Below are 20,094 nucleotides of genomic sequence, written 5' to 3'. Positions count from 1 at the left end.
CTGACTTTCAGCTTCCTGGCACCCAGTGGTGAGAGGAAATTAAGGATCTTCATGTCCCCAAGATTTACACAAGCCAGGAACTTAAGGACAGATTTCCCTCCTTCAGTTTAGGTAAAAAAAAAACCTTCTGATAGAAAAGAACTAAGAGGACACTGGGTAAAGAGAATAATGTTGGCCAAAGCATATATTTGCTTGTTTCGGAGCTTCAGCTCTAGAGCCTGGTGACTTAGGTTCAAATCCCTGATCAGCCCCTCATTAACTGTATGCACTGAAGTCACACAAGATTTCTCAGACCAGTTTCCTTCTCTGAAACCTGAAGATAATTCTTTTCTCTTCTGGGTATTAGATGAGAACGTGCACATGAAACATTTAGCTCAGTTCCTCAACAAGTAGTGAGCGCTCAGTAAATCTTAGCAGCTGTAGTTCCAGTGACCCCCGCCCCAGTACATAAATGAAATAAGTGACTTAGGAAGGGACAGAGTGGTGCAAGCGCAGGTGAGCTTTGGCGCCAGTCAAGAATAACAGGAGGCAGAGAGCAGTGGCTTTTCGGTGTGAGGGCTGGAAGTGGGGAGCTGTTTAAGTTCAAATTGAAAATTGTCCTCCTTCTCTCTTGGGTTAAGAACCTCTTCCACAGTGAATTGAAGATAGTGTGCCATTTGCCACATGTGTTGGGGAAGAAAAAAGGATGAGAAACCATGAACTAGAGAATGAATAGACTGCAGAACCTCAGGCATTCCTCTGTGCATGTGACCTTTCACTTCTGGGTTTTAAATAAGGGTGGAATACAGAGAAGAACTTGTGTATAAACGTTTGGATTTGGGAACATAACTCGGACATGTCCCTGAATTGAAGACCCACCCATGTTCTAGGCAGGGTCAGAATTCTCCTCAGAAAACAGTTCTGGTGAAATACATTTTCATATCATTTTCTTAATAATTATTTTATTATGAATTTCTTCTTTTTCATACATACAGGTAGAAAATTAACTAATGAAAGTTCTCTACACTTGTGATTATAGCAATCATGTTTTTAGGGCCAAAAATATTCAGATCAAAAGTTCTCAGTTGTCTAATACAGGACACCTATAAAAGGTCAAATGTTATGTAACTTAACTTTTCTCAAGGTGAGCTTGACATAAAACGTGCCCCATGTAGCTGAGTGTGTGGTACATTTGTGCAGGGGAGAAAACAGAGTCCATGAGAAATTAAAAGTCTCTACAGATAAAAGTGATAGATAGTGTCAGGTGTTCATGAATGCATGGCTTAGAAACCTTGTCTGGCCAGTCCTCCCTGATGACCTGGCTCTAAAGCGAAGCTCATTGTAGTGGTGGGGAGATGGTGGGTGAATACTGTGAAATCAAAAACCTTTTCAAACCTAAGAACTTACTTTCAGCTTATGTCAGTTTTTTTTTGTTGTTGTTGTTTCTAATGTAAACATCACAGTGGCATTTGTTGGGTTCAATGATCCCCAAGTTCTCCATGGACAGAATTCAGTGAATCTATGATCCTCAGTATTTTATGCTTTAAAAATGAGTATGAACTTCACTAGGCTGTCAAACAGTTCCATGGCACCAAAAAAAAATAAGGGAACAGAAAGGATTCTGTTGACTTAAACACTTTAAAATCCACATACTATACTGATTATTGTCCTTGGTAGAGAAGACAGAAGGTTAGAGAATATTTACATTATGTGACCGTAGATGCACCAGGAATTACATTTCGATTTCTATAGTTCTGTATTTTGTTATTTTTCAGTATGCTTCTTGCTGCTGCTGCTAAGTCACTTCAGTCATGTCCGACTCTCTGTGACCCCATAGACGGAAGCCCACCAGGCTCCCCTGTCCCTGGGACTCTCCAGGCAAGAACACTGGAGCGGGTTGCCATTTCATTCTCCAATGCATGACAGTGAAAAGTGAAAGTGAAGTCACTCAGTTGTATCCAACTCTTAGCGACTCCATGGACTGCAGCCTACCAGGCTTCTCTGTCCATGGGATTTTCCAGGCAAGAGGACTAGAGTGGGGTGCCATTGCCTTCTCCATGCTTCTTACCTGTTAGTTATTTAATCTCCTTGGAATTTATACTGTAACCAGAGAGAAATTAATTCTCCAAGTTGTCATTCCCTTTTCTGGAGGATCTTCCCAACCCAGGGGTCAAACCCAGGTCTCCTGCACTGCAGACAGATTCTTTATTGTCTGAGCCACCAAGGAAGCCTGTATATGAACTAACCAGCCTTAGTTAATTAACCTATTTTTTGTTGTTGTTGATCAGTTGCTCAGTCATGTCCCACTCTTTGAGGTCCCATGGACTGCACCACACCAGGTTTCCCTGTCCTTCACCATCTCCCGGAGCTTGCTCAAACTCATGTCCACTGAGTCAGTGATGCCACTCAACCATCTCACCCTCTGTCGTCCCGTTCTCCTCCTGCTTTCAATCTGCCAGCATCAGGGACTTTTCCAAGCAGTTGACTTCGCATCAGGTGGCCAAAGTATTAGAGCTTCAGCATCACTAATTACATTTTTCCATTTGTTCCATTTGTCTGATAGTATAAGATGCAGGTCTGAGCTGTCTCCTTACACACCTGCTTAAAATTAAAAATGCCTCAAACGGACTTATACCCAAACACAGCTGTGTCTCTGCTTCATGCCTAATTAACTCCATGATTTGTAGCACTCATTTCCATTGCTTCTCTCATGTGATGTCTTTTCCTCACCAGATATATATGTTGAGACATGGGAGACGAAAGGTCAAATTCCTGAAATTAACCACATCTAGATTTTGAAAAGACATATGGAATAGTATTTCTGAAATTCACCAGTACTCTTCATGAATACAACCTTAAACTCAGACTCAATATGGATTAATCTTTTTTTTAGAAAACATTTGGGTCTGTATTAATCTCAGTTTCTGAGACTGCCAAAATCTTTTAGCTGCTCAGTCATATTTCCAAGGCCAGAGATGGAAGTATATTTTTATTTAAAGTCAAAATCAGTTCAGTTCTGTCATTCAGTTGTGTCTGACTCTTTGCAAGTCCAGGGACTGCAGCATGCCAGGCTTCCTTGTCCATCACCAACTCCTGGAGCTTGCTCAAACTCATGTCCATTGAGTCAGTAATGCCATCCAACCATCTCTCATCCTCTGTCATCCCCTTCTCCTCATGCCTTCAATCTTTCCCAGCAACAGGGTCTTTTCCAGAGTCAGTTCTTCGCATCAGGCAGCCAGAGTATTGGAGTTTCAGCTTCAGCATCAGTCCTTCCAATGCATATTCATGACTGATTTTCTTTAGGGCTGACTGATTTGATCTCCTTGCTGTCCAAGGGACTCTAGACTAATCAGTACTCATTTCTCTCTACCTTCCCTTGCAGGACAACTAAACTACCTCGGATCAAGCCACCAAATATGGCACATCCTTGCAGTAGTGATGTTATATTGGTGGCATCAGTCGACAGTGTATGTCATGCAGTATAGACACAGCAAACCCTGTGCTGACTATGTTTCACATTTGTGAATTCAGGTATGGCCGCCTGGGTGTATTCAGTTGTTAAGCAATATATAATGGGGAGCTCTAGACCCCACCATTTCTAAGATTCCCATTCATTTTTCCTTTTCCCTCTGATTGGGTAATATCATGAGTAATATTTTATAAATATGGAAAAATATACTTGGGGATCAGTAATAGTAACTGCTTTGTGGGCCCTTAAGACTACTAACTTGCTGCTTGTACAGAAAGTGAAAATTTTAGTTGGTATTCCCTAAGAATCATCAGAATAACCTGAATGTGAAGCCAGTACTCCTTTTCCTGACAACCAGCTAAACTTCCTTAGGAAGGGCTCACCTCTGTTATAAAGTGGAGTTCTCTTGTATGGTTCCTTTCATAGAAGACAGAGTAAATGATCAAGTTTAAGTGCCTAATCAAGGCAGTGTTTGTGATGGCCTGTGCTCAAAGCAAGCTGATCGTGATTCTGAGTAATCACTAGCCTTTCTATGGCTGGTTTGTGAGAAACCAGCACTTCAGATCTTATTTCCTGTAGGTTCTCTTCTTTGGAGCGCTGAATTTTTTAGTTTGCTAGAACAAAACTTTAAACCTCTTCTTCAAGTTGAGAGAGGTGTGGAGAAAGGGAAAAGAACTTGCATTGTCATTTCTCATCCAATAAAAATCATACGAAGAACCAATTACATGACAGGTGACAAATTCTGTGGTCTAATTACCAAGTTATTGGCCATTTAAGCTTTTCAGTTTCCAGTATTATGATTTAATCCCATATAGAAGAGTTGAGCTCCTGCCCATAGATGGCAGATTTGGGTCTCCAGAATTCCTATAAGAGCTGACTTTTCACCTCTCTGAGTTTGCGGTCTTAATTTCTTGATTGATGGGGATTCCAAGGTATATGGTGCTACTTTCAAGGCCACAGAATCCACATGGCCCAGTTCTTGACACTGAAATGAACCTTAAGCCTTAGAAAAAGTCATGCAGATGCCCCGTTTGATGACATGATTAATTCACCTGAGTTCTGGCCTTTCTGTCTGTATGCATGTGTTAGTATTGCACTGAGAACTCACAGTATTGATAGACACTAGCTAACATTTGGGTCTGGTACTTCATTGTATATATTAAAAAATAGATCTCGCTGCCCTATACCACAGCCTAGCACCCTTGTTTCTGGTCTTCTCATATGCATAAGTTAAATCCCTTAAAGCAGTCATTCATAAAAATGTTGTTTTTTGGAATATAAAATATTATCCAAGTTTCTGAATGGGTTGACATGAGCTGCTTTAATTACTGGTGTATATTCAAAACTTTGAACTTTCTAAGTATCAGGAGGTGTTGACTGATAGTAAAGTTTATTCCCAAAATGCCACTTAAACATTTGATATTTAGAATGTTACTTTAATGTGCCCTAGTTTATGCATCTGTAAAATGTTGTATTTCTTTTCAGTGCAGTGTTGCTGGAATATGAATTCCCCATGCTAGTATCTCAGCAAGGCAAATTCTCCCCCAGTAGACTAAGGGCACACCACATTATACCCATTATTCTGATGGAACACCACTATGAAAATGGCTATTTTAAAAGAACTGACCAAAAGAAAATGGCCAGAAATTTGATCCGTATGCTTAGTGAAAGAAGATTTTGGTGAAATGGTAATAGGATATATTTTCTCTAAAGTATCCATATTGACTTACATAATACTATTGCTTTTAAATAGATATTTTGTCGTTTTTGCTAAACAGAGTGGTTATAATTAATTTAAAAATGAAGGAGAAGTCTATTTTAGGTCTGGCACCATTTTTAATTATAAAATCTCAAAATAAAAACATTAAAGTTTCATTTTTTTCCAATTTTTAGAAAAAGTCCTTTTTTGTTATAGTGTATGAGTTATTTAATCCTTGGCTTCTGAATTAATTGATAAAAATGACCAATTTTAAGACTTCTTGAACTTAAAAAGCATATAGGTCTGACTGAAAGGAGAACTAAATTATACCATTGTAAACATTTCATCTTTTTATGAAAATATTAAATATTGTAAGAAAGTTCTTTTTTATCTTTACTATGATGTACTTATTATAAAGTAGGGAATGAACGAATGTGGATTGCTGTCAACTATAAGCACTTCTGTATATCAGCATTTATTGACCACCTACTGTGTGCACATCACTACTGGCAAAAATTTTAAGACATTGTTAACATTAAAGAATAAATATTTAAAAATTGCATATGAATCTGAGCCTTGTAATAATGTATATTTTTGTTTTTGTAGATTTATTAAAATAAGATTTTAAAAGTACACTAGTCAGCTACAGTATTAAAGTACTAAAAAAGACTGCTTTTAATTTTACCAATGTGTAAACTATAAAAGCTGTTTACCTGTAGACTTTACAAGTACATTTTAAAATTATTCATGACTGTTTTAAATTGTCTGTAGTGATCTGTAAGGTTGTAGTTAACTCATTTAAGGGAATTATCTTTCTACATAAAACCACTTTCAAATAGCAAGATAGTGCTTGTCTTCTTGTTACACTGAGAGCAATTCAGTGAGCTGCATGGCAAAATGTGAACTATGTAAATAAACTGGGTTTACTAAATATATAAGCGCTGTTTGTCTTTCTTTATAATGCATAACAGCTTCATGATCATGTTTTAGAATCAGGAATGAAGCTTCAGGGAGTGTGTGTCACATCTTTGGCATCCCACCTGGACAGAGTAACCGAATTGAAGATTGGCACTGACTGGCATAAAGCTGTACAGCTCTCCACTCGGCAGGTACCGACCTAGAGATATCCTTTGCTTGCCCTGCATTAAGTATCAAGGGGCATAGCCTGCACGTCTAGATTCCTGGTGAGCCGAGTAGATCTGTATTCACTTGTAATGATCATTCTGAGCAGTTTCACCCCTGCCAGAATATGTGCAATGAAGAGTCAGCTCAGGTCTTTGGGGAGGGGCAGAAGTATCTTTTATTTATGTGCATTATCACAGTAACTGTTTATACTGAAAAGAGGTACAGATGCAATTGGGTACCAACATCCCCTGAAATTCTTTACCATACTTGCTGAGTAGGAGAGAGAATGATCCCAAACTTGAAACTACCTTTGAGAAAACATTTTCAGGAAGGAGAAGCAGTAACACTGTGGGCGGGGGTCTCTTATGAACAGTGAAACTTCCATCCTTAGAGGGCAGGCATGATAGCCACTAAAGTATACTCTGCAAACCCAGGATCAAAAACATTGCAGAGCACACATGTAAATTCAGTAGTGTCAACAATCTGAAGCAAAAGTGAACTGTCTTTTTAAATGTGCAACAAAGAGAACTTCAAAAGCTCATGCTTTTAGTAGGAAACTATTAACTGCATCTTACATACGATGCTGGAGTTGGACTTTCTTAAAACGAGATTAGCTTGCTCAAAGTAAAAGCTCTAACTGAAGCATAGATTCTTCTCTAAAGTTAAAACTATAACCAAATTTGCACAGTGGTACAGTCTACACTATGCATTTTATATAACTTATATGTGATATTTTGCTCCTTTGTACCATTAATTTATTAAAAAGAAACAGGGCCCTTATTTTCCCATATAACCTTAGATAAATGTTACAGTTTCTCAGTGGGGAGGGGGGTGGAAGTGCATTTCTAACAAATAAGTTGAATCTTTCCACAAGCCACCAATCTGAAACTCCAGTTTGTGGACTAATACATAATATTGTGATCTCAACACCAAACTTAGTTCATCAATCCAATAAACAGGTTTTCTGTTTAACATGCCAAAGCCTCGCATCTGTAATCAAGTTATTTTATTTAACTAAATACTTACTAACAGTGAAAAATGTTATCAGTTTTTCAAGAGTTTAAAAAATAAATTTTATGTAAAGCAAAAACGATGCTAAATATTCAAAAGCTACTTCAGTCTTATGTCTTTACCTTATCTTCATCACTGTAAGTATCAGTTATTGTAATCCCTGAACAAACTGTATGATCGTTTTGGTTGTACAGATGCTAGGTCAAATACTGTACAAACACAAAATGTATTTTCTTACTTAAATCCAAAACTGGGTGCTCCTTAGACCAGAGATCTAATCTTAATCATTTTTCTCCTCCGTTAGCTCATGCATAATAGATGCATGTGAATGAAAGAACTGACTAGAAGTTGGCATCCAAAATTTTTAATAAGACGACAAATAATGAAAAACTCAAAGTCATTGATTATAAAGAATATGCAATCCATTTGGGATTTATTGCATTTAAAGAAAGCAGATTATTAAAACAGTAGGTATGATAAATACAGTAAGAAAATAACTTTAAATTTCAAACAAAACAAAGTGAATGAGGGATAGGATTCAGTCAATAAGAATAAGCCATGTAAAGGCAATATAGTACTAAAATCAGTTAGTGCTTAATTAGATATAGGAAGGAGGGAAAAAAAAGCAACTGATTCTATTTCATAACAGTTTCCCAGCTGTATCTGAGGATTGAAGTTAACTTTAGAAAGTATGATCTTAACAATTAGAAATATAATAAAGATGAAAATCAGGTTTATTAAAAGTTAAAATTATTTGCTTAGTGGTACATAAAAGGCTTCAGAAAATTCAAGTTTAACAAAAAGTGGAAGTGTAATCAAAGAAAGTGCACTTAAAGCTGTTTGCCAGCAATTAAAAAGTAGCCTATTATTATTACTATACTGCTTACTATTAGATGACTTTTCAATCACAAAGAGCATAGTCATAAAAACAATTCTCTTTCAAAAGTAGCACAATAAGTTTTTAAATAAAAATAACCCCAAATGATGGCCCTTTGCATTTTCATCTGTCTACCTTATTCTTTTAGTGGCTTTTGTAAACCCTCACTAGGAGTGAATGTTCTTTTAGCAATGATTGTGGTTGCAATTCCATTCAAAATGTAAAAATTCACATTAACTCCACACTAGAGAGATGTGACATGTGCATGCAAGCGCGGGTTTATATATTTACCCTAATGTATAAACCCCACTGTGTATAAAAGTTTTTATATAAACTATCGTTATGTTATTCTCACAGTAGATCTGTCAGTTCATTCTCACAGTAGATCACAGTCAGCTCAACACTGGACCTAAAATGATAAATGATAAGTAATTTTGCTGTAAAAAAAAAGAGAAGAAAATGTTTACTGCACAGTCTACATATATTAAAACAAATGTACCCAAACTCCTCAGAACCAGTGATACGAATACACGTGTACCTTCTCTCAATGCTGATACGAAGTACCACAACCTAAAATAAGCCAAGCAGAGAGTAGGAAATGGCTCTGCCTGCTGCACACCAGAATACAGGAGGGTTTCCCACCAGCAAGATGAGGACAGCGGTCTGTCCCTGTCACACGACAAACAGGGGAGGATCCAAAGCTGCTTCCGTCTACAATTCCAAATAATGGCATAACTGGGTCCGAGTACACACACACACACACACACACACACACACGAAAAGGGCTCTGCCTGCTGCACACCACAGTAGAGGAGGGTTTCCCACCAGCAAGATGAGGACAGCAGTCTGTCCCTGCCACACGACAAATGGGAGGATCCAAAGCTGCTTTTGTCTACTATTCCAAATAATGGCATAACTGGGCCCGAGTACACACACACATACACACACACAGGGCGGAGGTCACATCAGTGGAAGAATCACACTTTCCTGATGGATACTTCTGAATAAATATTCTAGTCAGTTTCACCCAGCCCATCACCTTTCCTCCTCCACCTAAAACACATATACCAAGCAACTTTTGTGTCCTAGCAGAATGTCTTACATTCCTCAGTGCCATAGAAGCTGGTCTTTTCAACGCTTAACATTTTGCTGAAGTGGTAACATTAAAATAATTAAGCAAATGGTCCGCTTTTTAAAAGATAATTCAAAACCAAGAAGCATGATTAAAGCTGTTAGGACAGAAATAACTTTGGCCTCAGACTTTTGCTAGCTTTGTAATATGTCACTTCCCTTTGTGATGTTCAAGTATTACAGGTTTAGAGTTATGACGACTTTACATGCTAAAGAAGCACAGAGGACAACTGATTAACAGAGACATGATTTCTTTTCAGCATTCCTTCCTTATACAAGAACTGGACCATCCCATAATAGAGCCAAACCGAGTGCTGTGTGCCAAGTATGCATTAAGCTCTTTCACACGTCTTGGGAGCTTTATTCTCATAAGGGAATTAGCTGGGCATCAACTGTGTAGAGTGACCTACAGTCTAACAGTAGTGGGAAAACATGATGGGAAATGGAAAGCGACCCTAATCCTATACTTGAGAAAATTCCTCCACTTGAACACAAAGGAATCTCCCCATTTCTATCCCTTTGGGTCCCCTATAAGTACTAAATGTTTCCTCTCGGCTGTAATCTCAAGAGGAAAGTCATTGTGATATAACAAGCATATGACTGTCAATATTTTAAACAATGTCAAAGTGTTTCTTTAGAATTTATCCAGCATTATAAGCCAAAGTGTCTGTCAGTGTCTAAATCATTTAAAATTATTCAGTGTATTGAAAATGAGTGTAAGCAAGCCCTTGGTATCTGACAGACTCTAGATATTTCATATTACATCCCAAGGGGACCACACTAATTCATCTGTACCCCTTATAAATTATGAAACTCATGAGGTCTAGCAGAGACAAAGGCTAATAAGGACTAAAATAGTCAAAGAAGCATCTTGTATATACATCAACCAACAGATTTTCATTAACAGATTGTTTGATACAAACCTACTGTAGTTCATGAATTGACTATGTGTAATCATCAACTCTTCACTTTTAAAAGAAAGTATCACTTGAATCTACTTTGTAAAGTTTTAAAGAACATCTACTTGAGCATTTGCATTAGCAGTATTAATCAACCTGAGAATCAGAAAGAGAAAAAAAAGGTGCAAACATAACATTTGCCTTTGGCACAAGGACAAGTAAAACTGGTGCAGTTGGGCTCTAACATTTACGCAGTAATGACTATCATGATTGATCTGTCTCTGCTACACATCATTCACATATTGCTTCCCTGTTTGTCCAGGAATCTGTATCTGATTTAAAACAGAAGACAGAAGCAAGAAAACATAGAGGGTTTAGTTACAGATACTTTGTTTCTTTCCAAGTTTAGAACTATGAAAACAGGCAAATAGCTCATCCCAGTTTGGGCACTATAATTGAGATTCTAATAAGATACTGATAAAATAGATTTTAACTGGGCTCAAAGCGTTAATTTAAAATACAGCAATCAAGGAGAGTGCCAGCTGATAGAAGTTTCTACCCTTTTCTGTAAATAGCTTTAATGGTTCTAGAAACTTCCAGATGTTCACTTGCAAAGCAGGGACAGTTAACTGTAACTTAAAATGGAGACATAGGAGAAACAGACTGTATTCACATCAATGATTTCTACCTTATTAAACAGTTTCTATAAAATCTCAAGTTTCTAATTAGGATTTGTGATGTAAAAATCAAAAGGCAATTTGGTAGCTCGGTTCTTTTCACTAAAGTCATAATCGGCTAACTAGCAGAGTTGAGATGCTAGCCCCTCATCACCTTGACACCTTACAGCCACTCTCAGATCTCGGGTATTAGTGCAGAGGTACTTGCGGCAGGATGTGCAAGGCCTGCCCGTAAGGCTTTGTGGGATTCGCTCTTCTGTTCTCTTTATTAAACTACTCCACCCTTCAGACCTAACTCCAAAACTGCTGCTCACCAGACGACTTGGGGAATAGTTGGTGAAGGTGGTTATTTAATAAAGCACATTATTAAATGCGACATGATTTTACATTGTAAACGTCTCAGAAACTCAGGGTTTCAGCTACATATTTTTCCCTAGACTATTTCTCTATGACCCTTGTCCTCACTCCCAGTTTTTCCAATAATCTGTTTTACTAGAGACATGATAAAAGTTTTTAGCTAGAAGCCATTCAAAATCAGAACATGCAGTGTTCCTGAAGTACTACTGAGTGTTTTTTCCTTTCTTCTATAATCATTCTTTTTACTCTCCATTTTTCCACTCATCAGCTAGCTATTTCTAGTTTTTGTTCTAGGCTTCTATGTAATAGTCCATATTAATGGCACTTGTTTTTTAATGAAACAGTTTTAGGCACAACAGTCAGTGACTTCTGGCTCCTCTTCATTAGAGAAAGGTGTAAGGACAAAAATCTCTGCACTCTCCAGATAACTTTCCCATTCTTTATGAGAAATGGATTTTTTTTTTTTGATCTCGTGGAAATTAGAAGAGATATTTAAAAAAAAAAATACACAAATGCAATTTGTGTATATACAAGTAACCTTAGTTTTAAATGCTAGATTCTGGAATGAGCCTGGGATGTGCGCACAAGTGGCATTCTGTTTTTATAAAAATAACGCCACAACTCCCGGTTGCTTTTCAGGGGCCACACGCGTTCCCGAGATTTCTGTGTGGTCAGGTGGGGAGCTGAAACCGCAGGTTAGAACCTGCCACCTTCACTTCCTTTGCATCTGCGTGAAGAGACGTGGAATCACTACCCTGTGCAGATACTTCCTTTTTCTATTTGGTTTATTTAAAAATCGCCTATTCTGATTGACCTGTAAGAATGAATGATATAAAGAGCTATACAAATAAATTTTCTTTCAAATTCATAAAACTATTCATACTTTTTTTTTCTTTGAAACAGGAGTTAATACCAAGAGTCCGTCTGAGGTCCTCTACTGTTTAGAAGGAAACGGAGCAGCACCGAAGGGGTCTAATTCGACGGGCTGGGGCTGTTGGGGCTGATGGGAGGTGATGCTCTGCACCACGAGTTCTGTGAAGGGCACAGCACCAAAATCATCCATTTTCAACGCCTCTGCCCCGTGGAAGGAGCCGTGCAGTGAATTCGGCCGGGGCCTCCCGGGCAGGACCGGGTTGTGGTCGGCGCTCAGGCCCTGGTGCGGGGAGTGCCAAGGCAGGTCCGGAGGGTGGAAGGGCTTGGCCCCGAAGGGGTCCAATAGACCCTCGTCGGCTTGCAGGACGTGCCCGCGGTCCTTCCCATCAGTCAGGGCCACGCTGATGTTCTCCTTGGAGTCTGAGATGGTCAGGAACTCGTTGCTGCTCTGTGAGTCCCGGCGGCCCACCCTCCTATGCCGGCGGGCCCGCTCGGGGGTGCGGAAGGCGGGCTTGGTCGGCTTCTTGGCGCCAGTCGGGGTGCCGTGGTGCCGCTTCCCGTTGCTCTTGGCCGTGTCCTGCTTGGTGCGCCTCTGCCGGGAGGACAGTTTCTGTAGGCTGCGCTGCTTGACTTTCTGCTGCGGACTCCCAGTTATCTCCTCGAACGGCACCAGCCCAAAAAGGTCCTCGCCGCTGTCGCTTTTACTGGCGGACGGAGGGAAGGGCTGGAACGGCGTGGAGCCAAAGACATCCACGCTGGGGGGGCCAGCCGGCGCGGCGGCGTGCGCATCGCGCGCCATCAGCTTCTTGCTGAAGGGCGCCTTGGTGAAGACATCGAATTCCTCCGGCTCGAGCCCCGCGGCGGGAAGCCGGCTCTGCGGAGAGAGGTCCTTCTGCTCCCCCTGTTGGGGCTGCTGAGCCCGCGCTGCGAAGAAGGGGACAGCGCCGAAGACATCAAACTCGGGTCTGGGAGTCCCCGCTCCCACGTCCGAGGGCACCCGGGCGGACATGAGGCGTGCTGCGCTGGGACCCTGGACCGCTCCGCCGCCGGCTGCGTCCCTGTAGCCTGGGCTCGCGGCGCTGTACTTTGTTTTGGCCTGCTCGTAGTCCGAATCGGAGCTGTGCTTCTCCTCCTCTTCCTCATCTTCAGAATCCATGAGCAGAGGCCTGTGCCCCATGTTTTCCGGTTCAGTGTCATCGTCATTAAAATCTCCTTGTTCTCCCTGGAGAACTTCCTCATCCTCTTGCTCTTCCTCCTCGCTGCTCTTCGGAGAAGGGGGATCGGACTCAAAATCACTCTCAGATTCATCGTTCCCCTTTTGCACTTGAGCACGTACTAATGAATTCTCTGAGGTTTTCTTTCCAGTCCGGTGGTCTTTAGAGACTGGACTTCCTTTTGTATTCTTGATAGGGTTTGCAGTGCCGTTTTCTTGATTCATTGAGGGATGTTCAATTTTCTTTTCAGGAGAATCTGCCAATTCAAACAAAAATTGTATCATCTCAATGCATCTCAAAAACCATTTGCAGTAAACGTCATGTACTAATACAAAGCCTTACAGATTGCTCATATCAGTTCCCTTATTGCAAGACTTATTGGCACGTCTTTGTCATTAGGCTCTTGAGCGGTGGGGGGGGCGGGGGAGGTGATGCACTTGGCCCCTAGTTGATGGTGTAGGTCCTTGAAGCCCAGACCGACAAACTTGTGTTTCTACCCTACACACCACCTACTCACCACAGGTGGTCACTGACAGCTGTCTTACTTATAGTACCCACAATAGGACTCTGAATATGGTACACAAGCAAATTTTCTTCTCCCAGCTTCAAAACAAGACTATCCAGCCAACTGCCCTGCCAAGATCCCCCATTCACCTCAACCTTATGCTTCTGTTTCGACTCTGTTATTAAGTTTTCCTATGGAGATCAACAAGCATGAATAGCTTATCTGCTTAGATATGTTTCACTGTACTATTTAAAATTGGCATTCTGGGAGTTTATTGTGAACAAGTATCTTATGGGCTGGGTGAACATGAGCGCATCCCCATAGCCTGATCCAAGCTGAGGACCAGTTACTGAACTGCGACGTATCAAGGACATCTGCCTTCCCAAGAGGACACATCTTCCTTTAACTGTCACACTTGTACTAGTAGACCCTGTATTAAAAGCACTCTACCTTAATGAAAATCTTAACTGTCAGTATGGTTACTGTATGGTAGGTGACAAAAATGCATCCAACACAGTGTTCTCCAATTTCACTGCATGCTACATACAGAGTAAACATAGAGTATGTTAGCTTATATGAAAGTATATGGCCCTCCCAACACACTGGTATACTGGATTGATTTTCCAGAAAAGTAGGAAACAATTTGAATTGATCCAATTACATATCCATTCATCCCTTCCCCTCTAAGATCAGATATTTTCAAAACAGTTAGCTAGGCTTGGGAGTACAGTCTTTAGTCATGAAAACTAAATACCTTATGATGGATGGGCTATTACTTTCCCGTGATTAAATGGTGGTCCCCATGGCACAGGACACCTCCAAGTTACTTCCTTCTCTTTGAAAGTCAGCACTGTTGTCTTCCTTCCTCTCTGACTATTCCCTCTTGTTCAAATTTGTTAGCGACTTCCCTTTCACAAGCATCTCCTTAAACACAGATGCTCCACAGGGTCCTAACCTTGACTGCCTTTTTCCCTCTGTATGTCCTGCCCTGGGTCCTAACTACTTGTATGTCAATCAACGTTTATACTGTAATGACTGGATCTCTAATAGTTACCATACATACTCACCTAGCCTAGTCACCTAATACTCTCATATATATATATATATATATATATATTTTCTACCATTACTTTAAACTCAGTAATTTCAAAAGAGATCATCTTTTCTCTTAAAATGTGCTCCTCACCAGTTCCCTCTAAAGTAATGAATAATATTTCCATCTACCAAATTCTGCAAACTAGCAGAAATCTGGAAACCATCTTCCCCTTCCACCAGTGTTTTTAAAATCTCAAGGATCTGGTCCCTCTTCTCCCTCCACCAGCTGTGTATCCCACCCTCTCCTTAGCTTCACTTAGCAACTCCTCAGGCTCTCAACTTCCCTGCCTGCCTCCAGTCCCATACCCCTCAAAGCAGTTCCTCTACACTGTCACCAGAATGACCTTGCCAAAGTACTCACCACGTGGCTACTGCTGAAAATCCTTCAGTGTCTCTCTAAAGTCTCCATCCGCAGCCCAACACAGAGGCCCTTCTCCACCTAGCTTCTGTCCTCCAACACCGTGAGCCTCGAACCCTGATGTCTCCCATGGGTATTCCTCATTATAGCCACACCAAAACTCTCCCTGCTCAAATTCAGGAACTGAATAGCTGTGGACAAGGGTTTTGGGGCTATTGCTATCTAAACTGTTAAGGTTTGCTCTCAAAAACGAAGGAAACTAATAGATCTGGGGATCAAGGAGCACTATGCTATTTTAGCCTCTCACACGTAATACTGGCCCTCGGCATGAATGCCCTTCTAGCACTCCACTCCCACCTGACTGACTTGCCCAGGGTGCCTAGCTGTATCTAGCTCATGTCAGAGCCCTTTTGAGGCACCCCTCGAAAAACACCCATATTTGGTGGTCCTGATGAACCTCATACAAGCCTTAATTGTAGCACCTACTTAGACACAGGCCTATTTATCATTTACCTCATAGATCATTCCCTAATGCTGTGCTGAATCAATCAATATATGTTAAGCAAAACAAGTACTGTAAGCTCACAGCTACAGACATATCTAATACATTCAGGATACAATCAAGAAAGCTACATAGAAAAAGAAAACCTCATGTTCAGAGTTCTTAGCTTCGAATCCAGTCACATTTTTTTTGATTCAACAAAACATTCTATAGGGTAGTTGGTTACTTAGTCACTAAGTCATGCCCCACTCTCTGCAACCCCATGGAGTGTAGGCTGCCAGGCTCCTCTCTGTCCATGGAATTTCCCGGGCATGAATACTGAAGTGGGCTGCCATTTCCTTCTCCAGGGGATTTTCCTGACCCAGGGATCAAACCCGTGTCTCCTGCACTGGTAGGAGGATTCTTGACCACTGAGCCACCAGGGAAGCTCTTTACTATATGATATATACTGAGCATAACACTGGTGCATGAAATGAACAGGGTCCCTGCCTTTGAGAGTTTCAGAGACTCATAAAGAGTTATAACAGAGCAGAGATGTTAAGTCGTGGGGCAGGGGGCAAGGGTGCTTGAAGCTAGTCTGGACAGTTGCCCAAGGCCTCCCTAAGGAGATGACAGTTAAGACAGTTATGTGAGGAGAAGCCAGCCACACAAAGGGCAGGCAGAGAGGTGCTCCGAGTAACAGCTACGGCACGTGTGAGGACCAAGTCAAGAAAGAGGGTGGCTGGCATATTTGAAGGACTGAAAATAGACCAGTGTACTCAGAGTACAGTGAACAAGGGTGATACTGCTCAAGATGAGGAGGGAAAGAAAGGGGAAAGGACCAGATCGTGAGGGTCCCTCTAAGGCCATGATAAGAAATCTGGGTTTTGTTCTAAATTCAGTGTGTAGTAGGGAACTGTCATGAATTATTTAAAGTGCAAAGATCAGATTTAGATCTCAAAAAGATTAAGTGACTACCATATAGAAAAAAGACTGAAGGGGGTGGCTGCAAAAGTACCAATCAGGGAGAGGAAATTGTCATGGCTCAGATGGTAAAGAATCTGCCTGCAATGCAGGAAACCCAGGTTCGATCCCTTGGTCAGGAAGATCCCCTGGAGAAGGAAATGGCAGCACACTCCAGTATTCTTGCCTGGGGAATTCCATGGACAGAGGAGCCTGGCGGGCTACAGTCCATGATGTCACAAAGAGTCAGATGCAACTGAGCAACTAACACCAAGTTAGAAGTCACGGTGGCACGGAACACAGAAGTGGCAGAATTAGAGACTGGAGAGGAAAACTCTGGATGGATGACAATGCCTTTAATACAGAAGAAAAGAGCCAAGAATACACTGGGAGGTAGAGGAGATTATCAAGAATTTGGTCTGGACACAAAGTTTAAGTGTCTATTTAAGACATTTGAGTGTGAGCAAAGTATCTGTGGTTGAGCACCACGGTTAGTTTCTGGCTGGAGAAAATAGACTTGGGAGTCATCACTATACAGAGAGAGGCACAAGTCTGAAGGAAATCGCTGAGGAAGAGAGTACAAGAGGAAAAGGGATCCATCACTAGGTATAAAACATTCAGAAGTCAACAGAGGAACCTGCAATGCAAACAGGAAAGTGCCAGAGAGGAGGACCACAGCCAGGTGAGTGCCATGTCACCTAAGCTGAGACAGGAGAGTGTTCCCAGGGGAGGGAGCTGATGACAACAACAGGGCTGGTTGATGCAAAGAGGCCCAATAAACTGAGGAAGGAAATGGCCACCAGCTCTAGTCAGCTCACGCAGGTTGTTGACAACCTTGAAGTGGGGAGTGGGGAGGAAACCTGATGGGGGTGAGCAGTGAGGGGGAGGGAAGATTCAGAGATTTCCATCAGTTTATACTTAAACACAAATATAATCTTCATGCATTATTCATCTGCCAGTTCCCTGAAACCAGCCAAGAGCTATATGCTGTGTCTTTACATATTCATAATAAGCTTATCTTAAATCCTAACAGATTAAAATCAAGTCAAATTCTCACTTGACTTCTCCATATAGCAGACTTCTGATATGAAAAAGAAAGCTTGCTTTTAGATTAGCTGGAGCATTTATTTCCATGAATTTTTATCTCAAAGCAAAAATGTAATGGCAAAGACTGGCAACCATCCCTCACTATCTTTAGTGGGATAGTCCCTCTAAGAGACATGCTAACGTACTACTCCTGAGGCGACTTGCCCACCACAGAGAGCCACAACACGCACCCCTCATTCCTGCTCGCGGACACCTCCAGAAACGGTCCAATATCTTCCCTAAAGGGTCTCCTGCAGAATGCTATTCCCATAAGAAGAACCTAACAGTTCTGTGGTCTCAGGCAACTGAGTGTACATTTATAATGTAACCCCCCAGCACCACCACTCATCTGGAAAATGCTCATCAAACCAAAGGTGCAGACACGTCGTACACAAAAGAATGTGACTTAATGAAACCTAGTTTCCCCCATTTCCTTCACTACGAACACTTTTATTTATACGTTAACACCTATTAACCTTTATATACAATTCTGCACAAAGCACTCAGGGAAAATGCTGCTCTATTAATTCCCCTAGAAATTTTTCCATTTCTAGGGCACAGAGTTCTGTTCCTAGAAGTCTTCTGGAACATTTAACACAGGACAGAGGTCCTCCAACTGACCTTCTTTTGGTACTCTTACATTAACTCTAGTCTCCTAAATTGTTTCCTTTACCCAACTTGTCAACATTGCTTTCCAAAACACATTCGTCACCTTCTACTTCCTACTCTGCCTTTTGTCAGCTTCTCAAAGTTGTATTAATACAGACTGTGTATTTCTTTATTGTAAAGCGCTATACAGATCTACTTTTTAAACTGTCAGCATGGATATAAATTTGTGGGGATTTCCACTTACCATTTTTAAAGCATCTTTACAGGTTTCGATATAATCCATTAGTAATTCTGATAGAGATGTAACAAAACATTGTATGTGAAACATTTAACTAGAAGCCTACAGAATGCGCCTCTAGGTTGTTTCTAGTTATTTTGGATTTTAAATAGAACTATGATCATGCACTTTTTTTGGGGGGGGGGGGGAGCGTGTTTTTACTAATAATTTCAGTTTAATGACTTACTGTTAGTCCTTCCTTAGGCATGATTAATACACAGCTAATAAAATTAACCTAGTTAACAGGTTAACTGTTAACTACTAAGACCAGAGCTAAATCCTCTGGTCTGTATGAGGGAACACATATTATCATATTACAAGAAAATAATACAGTGATAACAGGCTCATAGGACTATTATAAAGAAAGGACTTAAAATAGTGCCTGACACAAAAGTACTTGATAAAGTGTTTAACTGTCATCTCCAGGACAAGGCCAAACTCAACAATCTCACACATCATACTCCAACTTCCTACCTACTTTTCTGGACTCAATGGTTGAAGACAGGCTTAAATGAGAGGGAAGAGTAGGGAGAGGATACAAGAGGGTGCAGTTCTATGGTAATTCAAGAGTGACTCAGGTCCAAACAAATCACCAGGCAAACAAATGTATATTCACAGACCACAAGGGTGCGTTTTGGATCCTGGAAACATTCTCTCTGGTTTTTAAACAGCTATAGTTAAGAGCACAATATAGGAAATTCAAAGGAACGCTTTCAAAAATAACATGAAAAGACACATGAAATGATCTATCCTGGCTTTATGGTTTCAGATTACATTTCTGAAAAGTATGGGCAAATGGGGAAATTTCTGGTTGGTGTAGACAGACTGGTTTTTTTTATCGTCACCTCTTCACAAAACTAAAACAAGCAATCAAAAATATTTTCCAAATTCCTTTTTTCTCCCATATGATCATAACCCACCCTGACCCTGCTGAAATGTTTCTCTGCTTCTTCATCCTTCCATTCCTTCATAACCTAGTGTGGAGACAAGAGCAGCAACAGGCCTCTCTGCCAGCATCCTAAGGGCAACACAAATACCAAGGACCATGAAGCCCGAAGTTAAACACAAGTAGTCACTGCTCTGCACCACCCCTTGCTAGGGAAAAGGTAAATTCCAAAGCTGCAAGTTTCAAACATTCCAGGTAAGCTTTTACTCTCTGTAACAACAGCCATCTACTTAATTGTCCTCTCCTTGGTGCAAAACGATAAACTGAGAAAGAAATGGAAATTAAAGGAGGGAGGGATAAATGAGAGATTGGGATCGACAAACTCACACTACTATATATAAAATAAATAACTAATAAAATCTTACTGTATAGCATACGGAACTCTACTCAATACTCTGTAATGGTCTTTATGGGAAAAGAATCTAAAAAACAGTAGATGTGTATACGTATAACTGATTCACTT

The 20,094-nt window shown here is 40.8% G+C and overlaps 2 protein-coding genes across 4 annotated transcripts in view; one reads left to right on the top strand and one right to left on the bottom strand.

Moving 5' to 3' along the window:
• Positions 1–14,253, top strand: part of PAQR3 (progestin and adipoQ receptor family member 3) — a 31,658-nt gene extending 17,405 nt beyond the window's left edge. Inside the window, exons 6-8 of one of the 2 annotated variants that reach the window (XR_008199596.1) lie at positions 3,362–3,510; positions 6,138–6,256; positions 12,128–14,253. Coding sequence is in view for 1 of the 2 variants with exons in the window: in XM_052641889.1 (XP_052497849.1) it covers positions 3,362–3,504 (143 nt within the window). In the remaining variant the exon portion in view is untranslated. Of the gene's footprint in view, positions 1–3,361; positions 3,511–4,933; positions 5,096–6,137; positions 6,257–12,127 lie in introns of those variants that run through there. The other variant, XM_052641889.1, reaches the window with a different exon arrangement.
• Positions 11,743–20,094, bottom strand: part of BMP2K (BMP2 inducible kinase) — a 116,889-nt gene continuing 108,537 nt past the window's right edge. For both annotated transcript variants that reach the window (XM_052641887.1, XM_052641888.1), the window contains one exon: positions 11,743–13,567. In XM_052641887.1, the coding sequence (XP_052497847.1) occupies positions 12,159–13,567 (1,409 nt within the window). In that variant the 3' untranslated portion in view covers positions 11,743–12,158. The remainder of the gene's footprint in view (positions 13,568–20,094) is intronic.

This window comes from Budorcas taxicolor, chromosome 6, assembly GCF_023091745.1.
Source record: "Budorcas taxicolor isolate Tak-1 chromosome 6, Takin1.1, whole genome shotgun sequence".
Taxonomy (NCBI): Eukaryota; Metazoa; Chordata; class Mammalia; order Artiodactyla; family Bovidae; genus Budorcas; species Budorcas taxicolor.
Note: the sequence above shows the minus strand (reverse complement) of the source record. Positions and strands in the feature narration are given on the sequence as shown.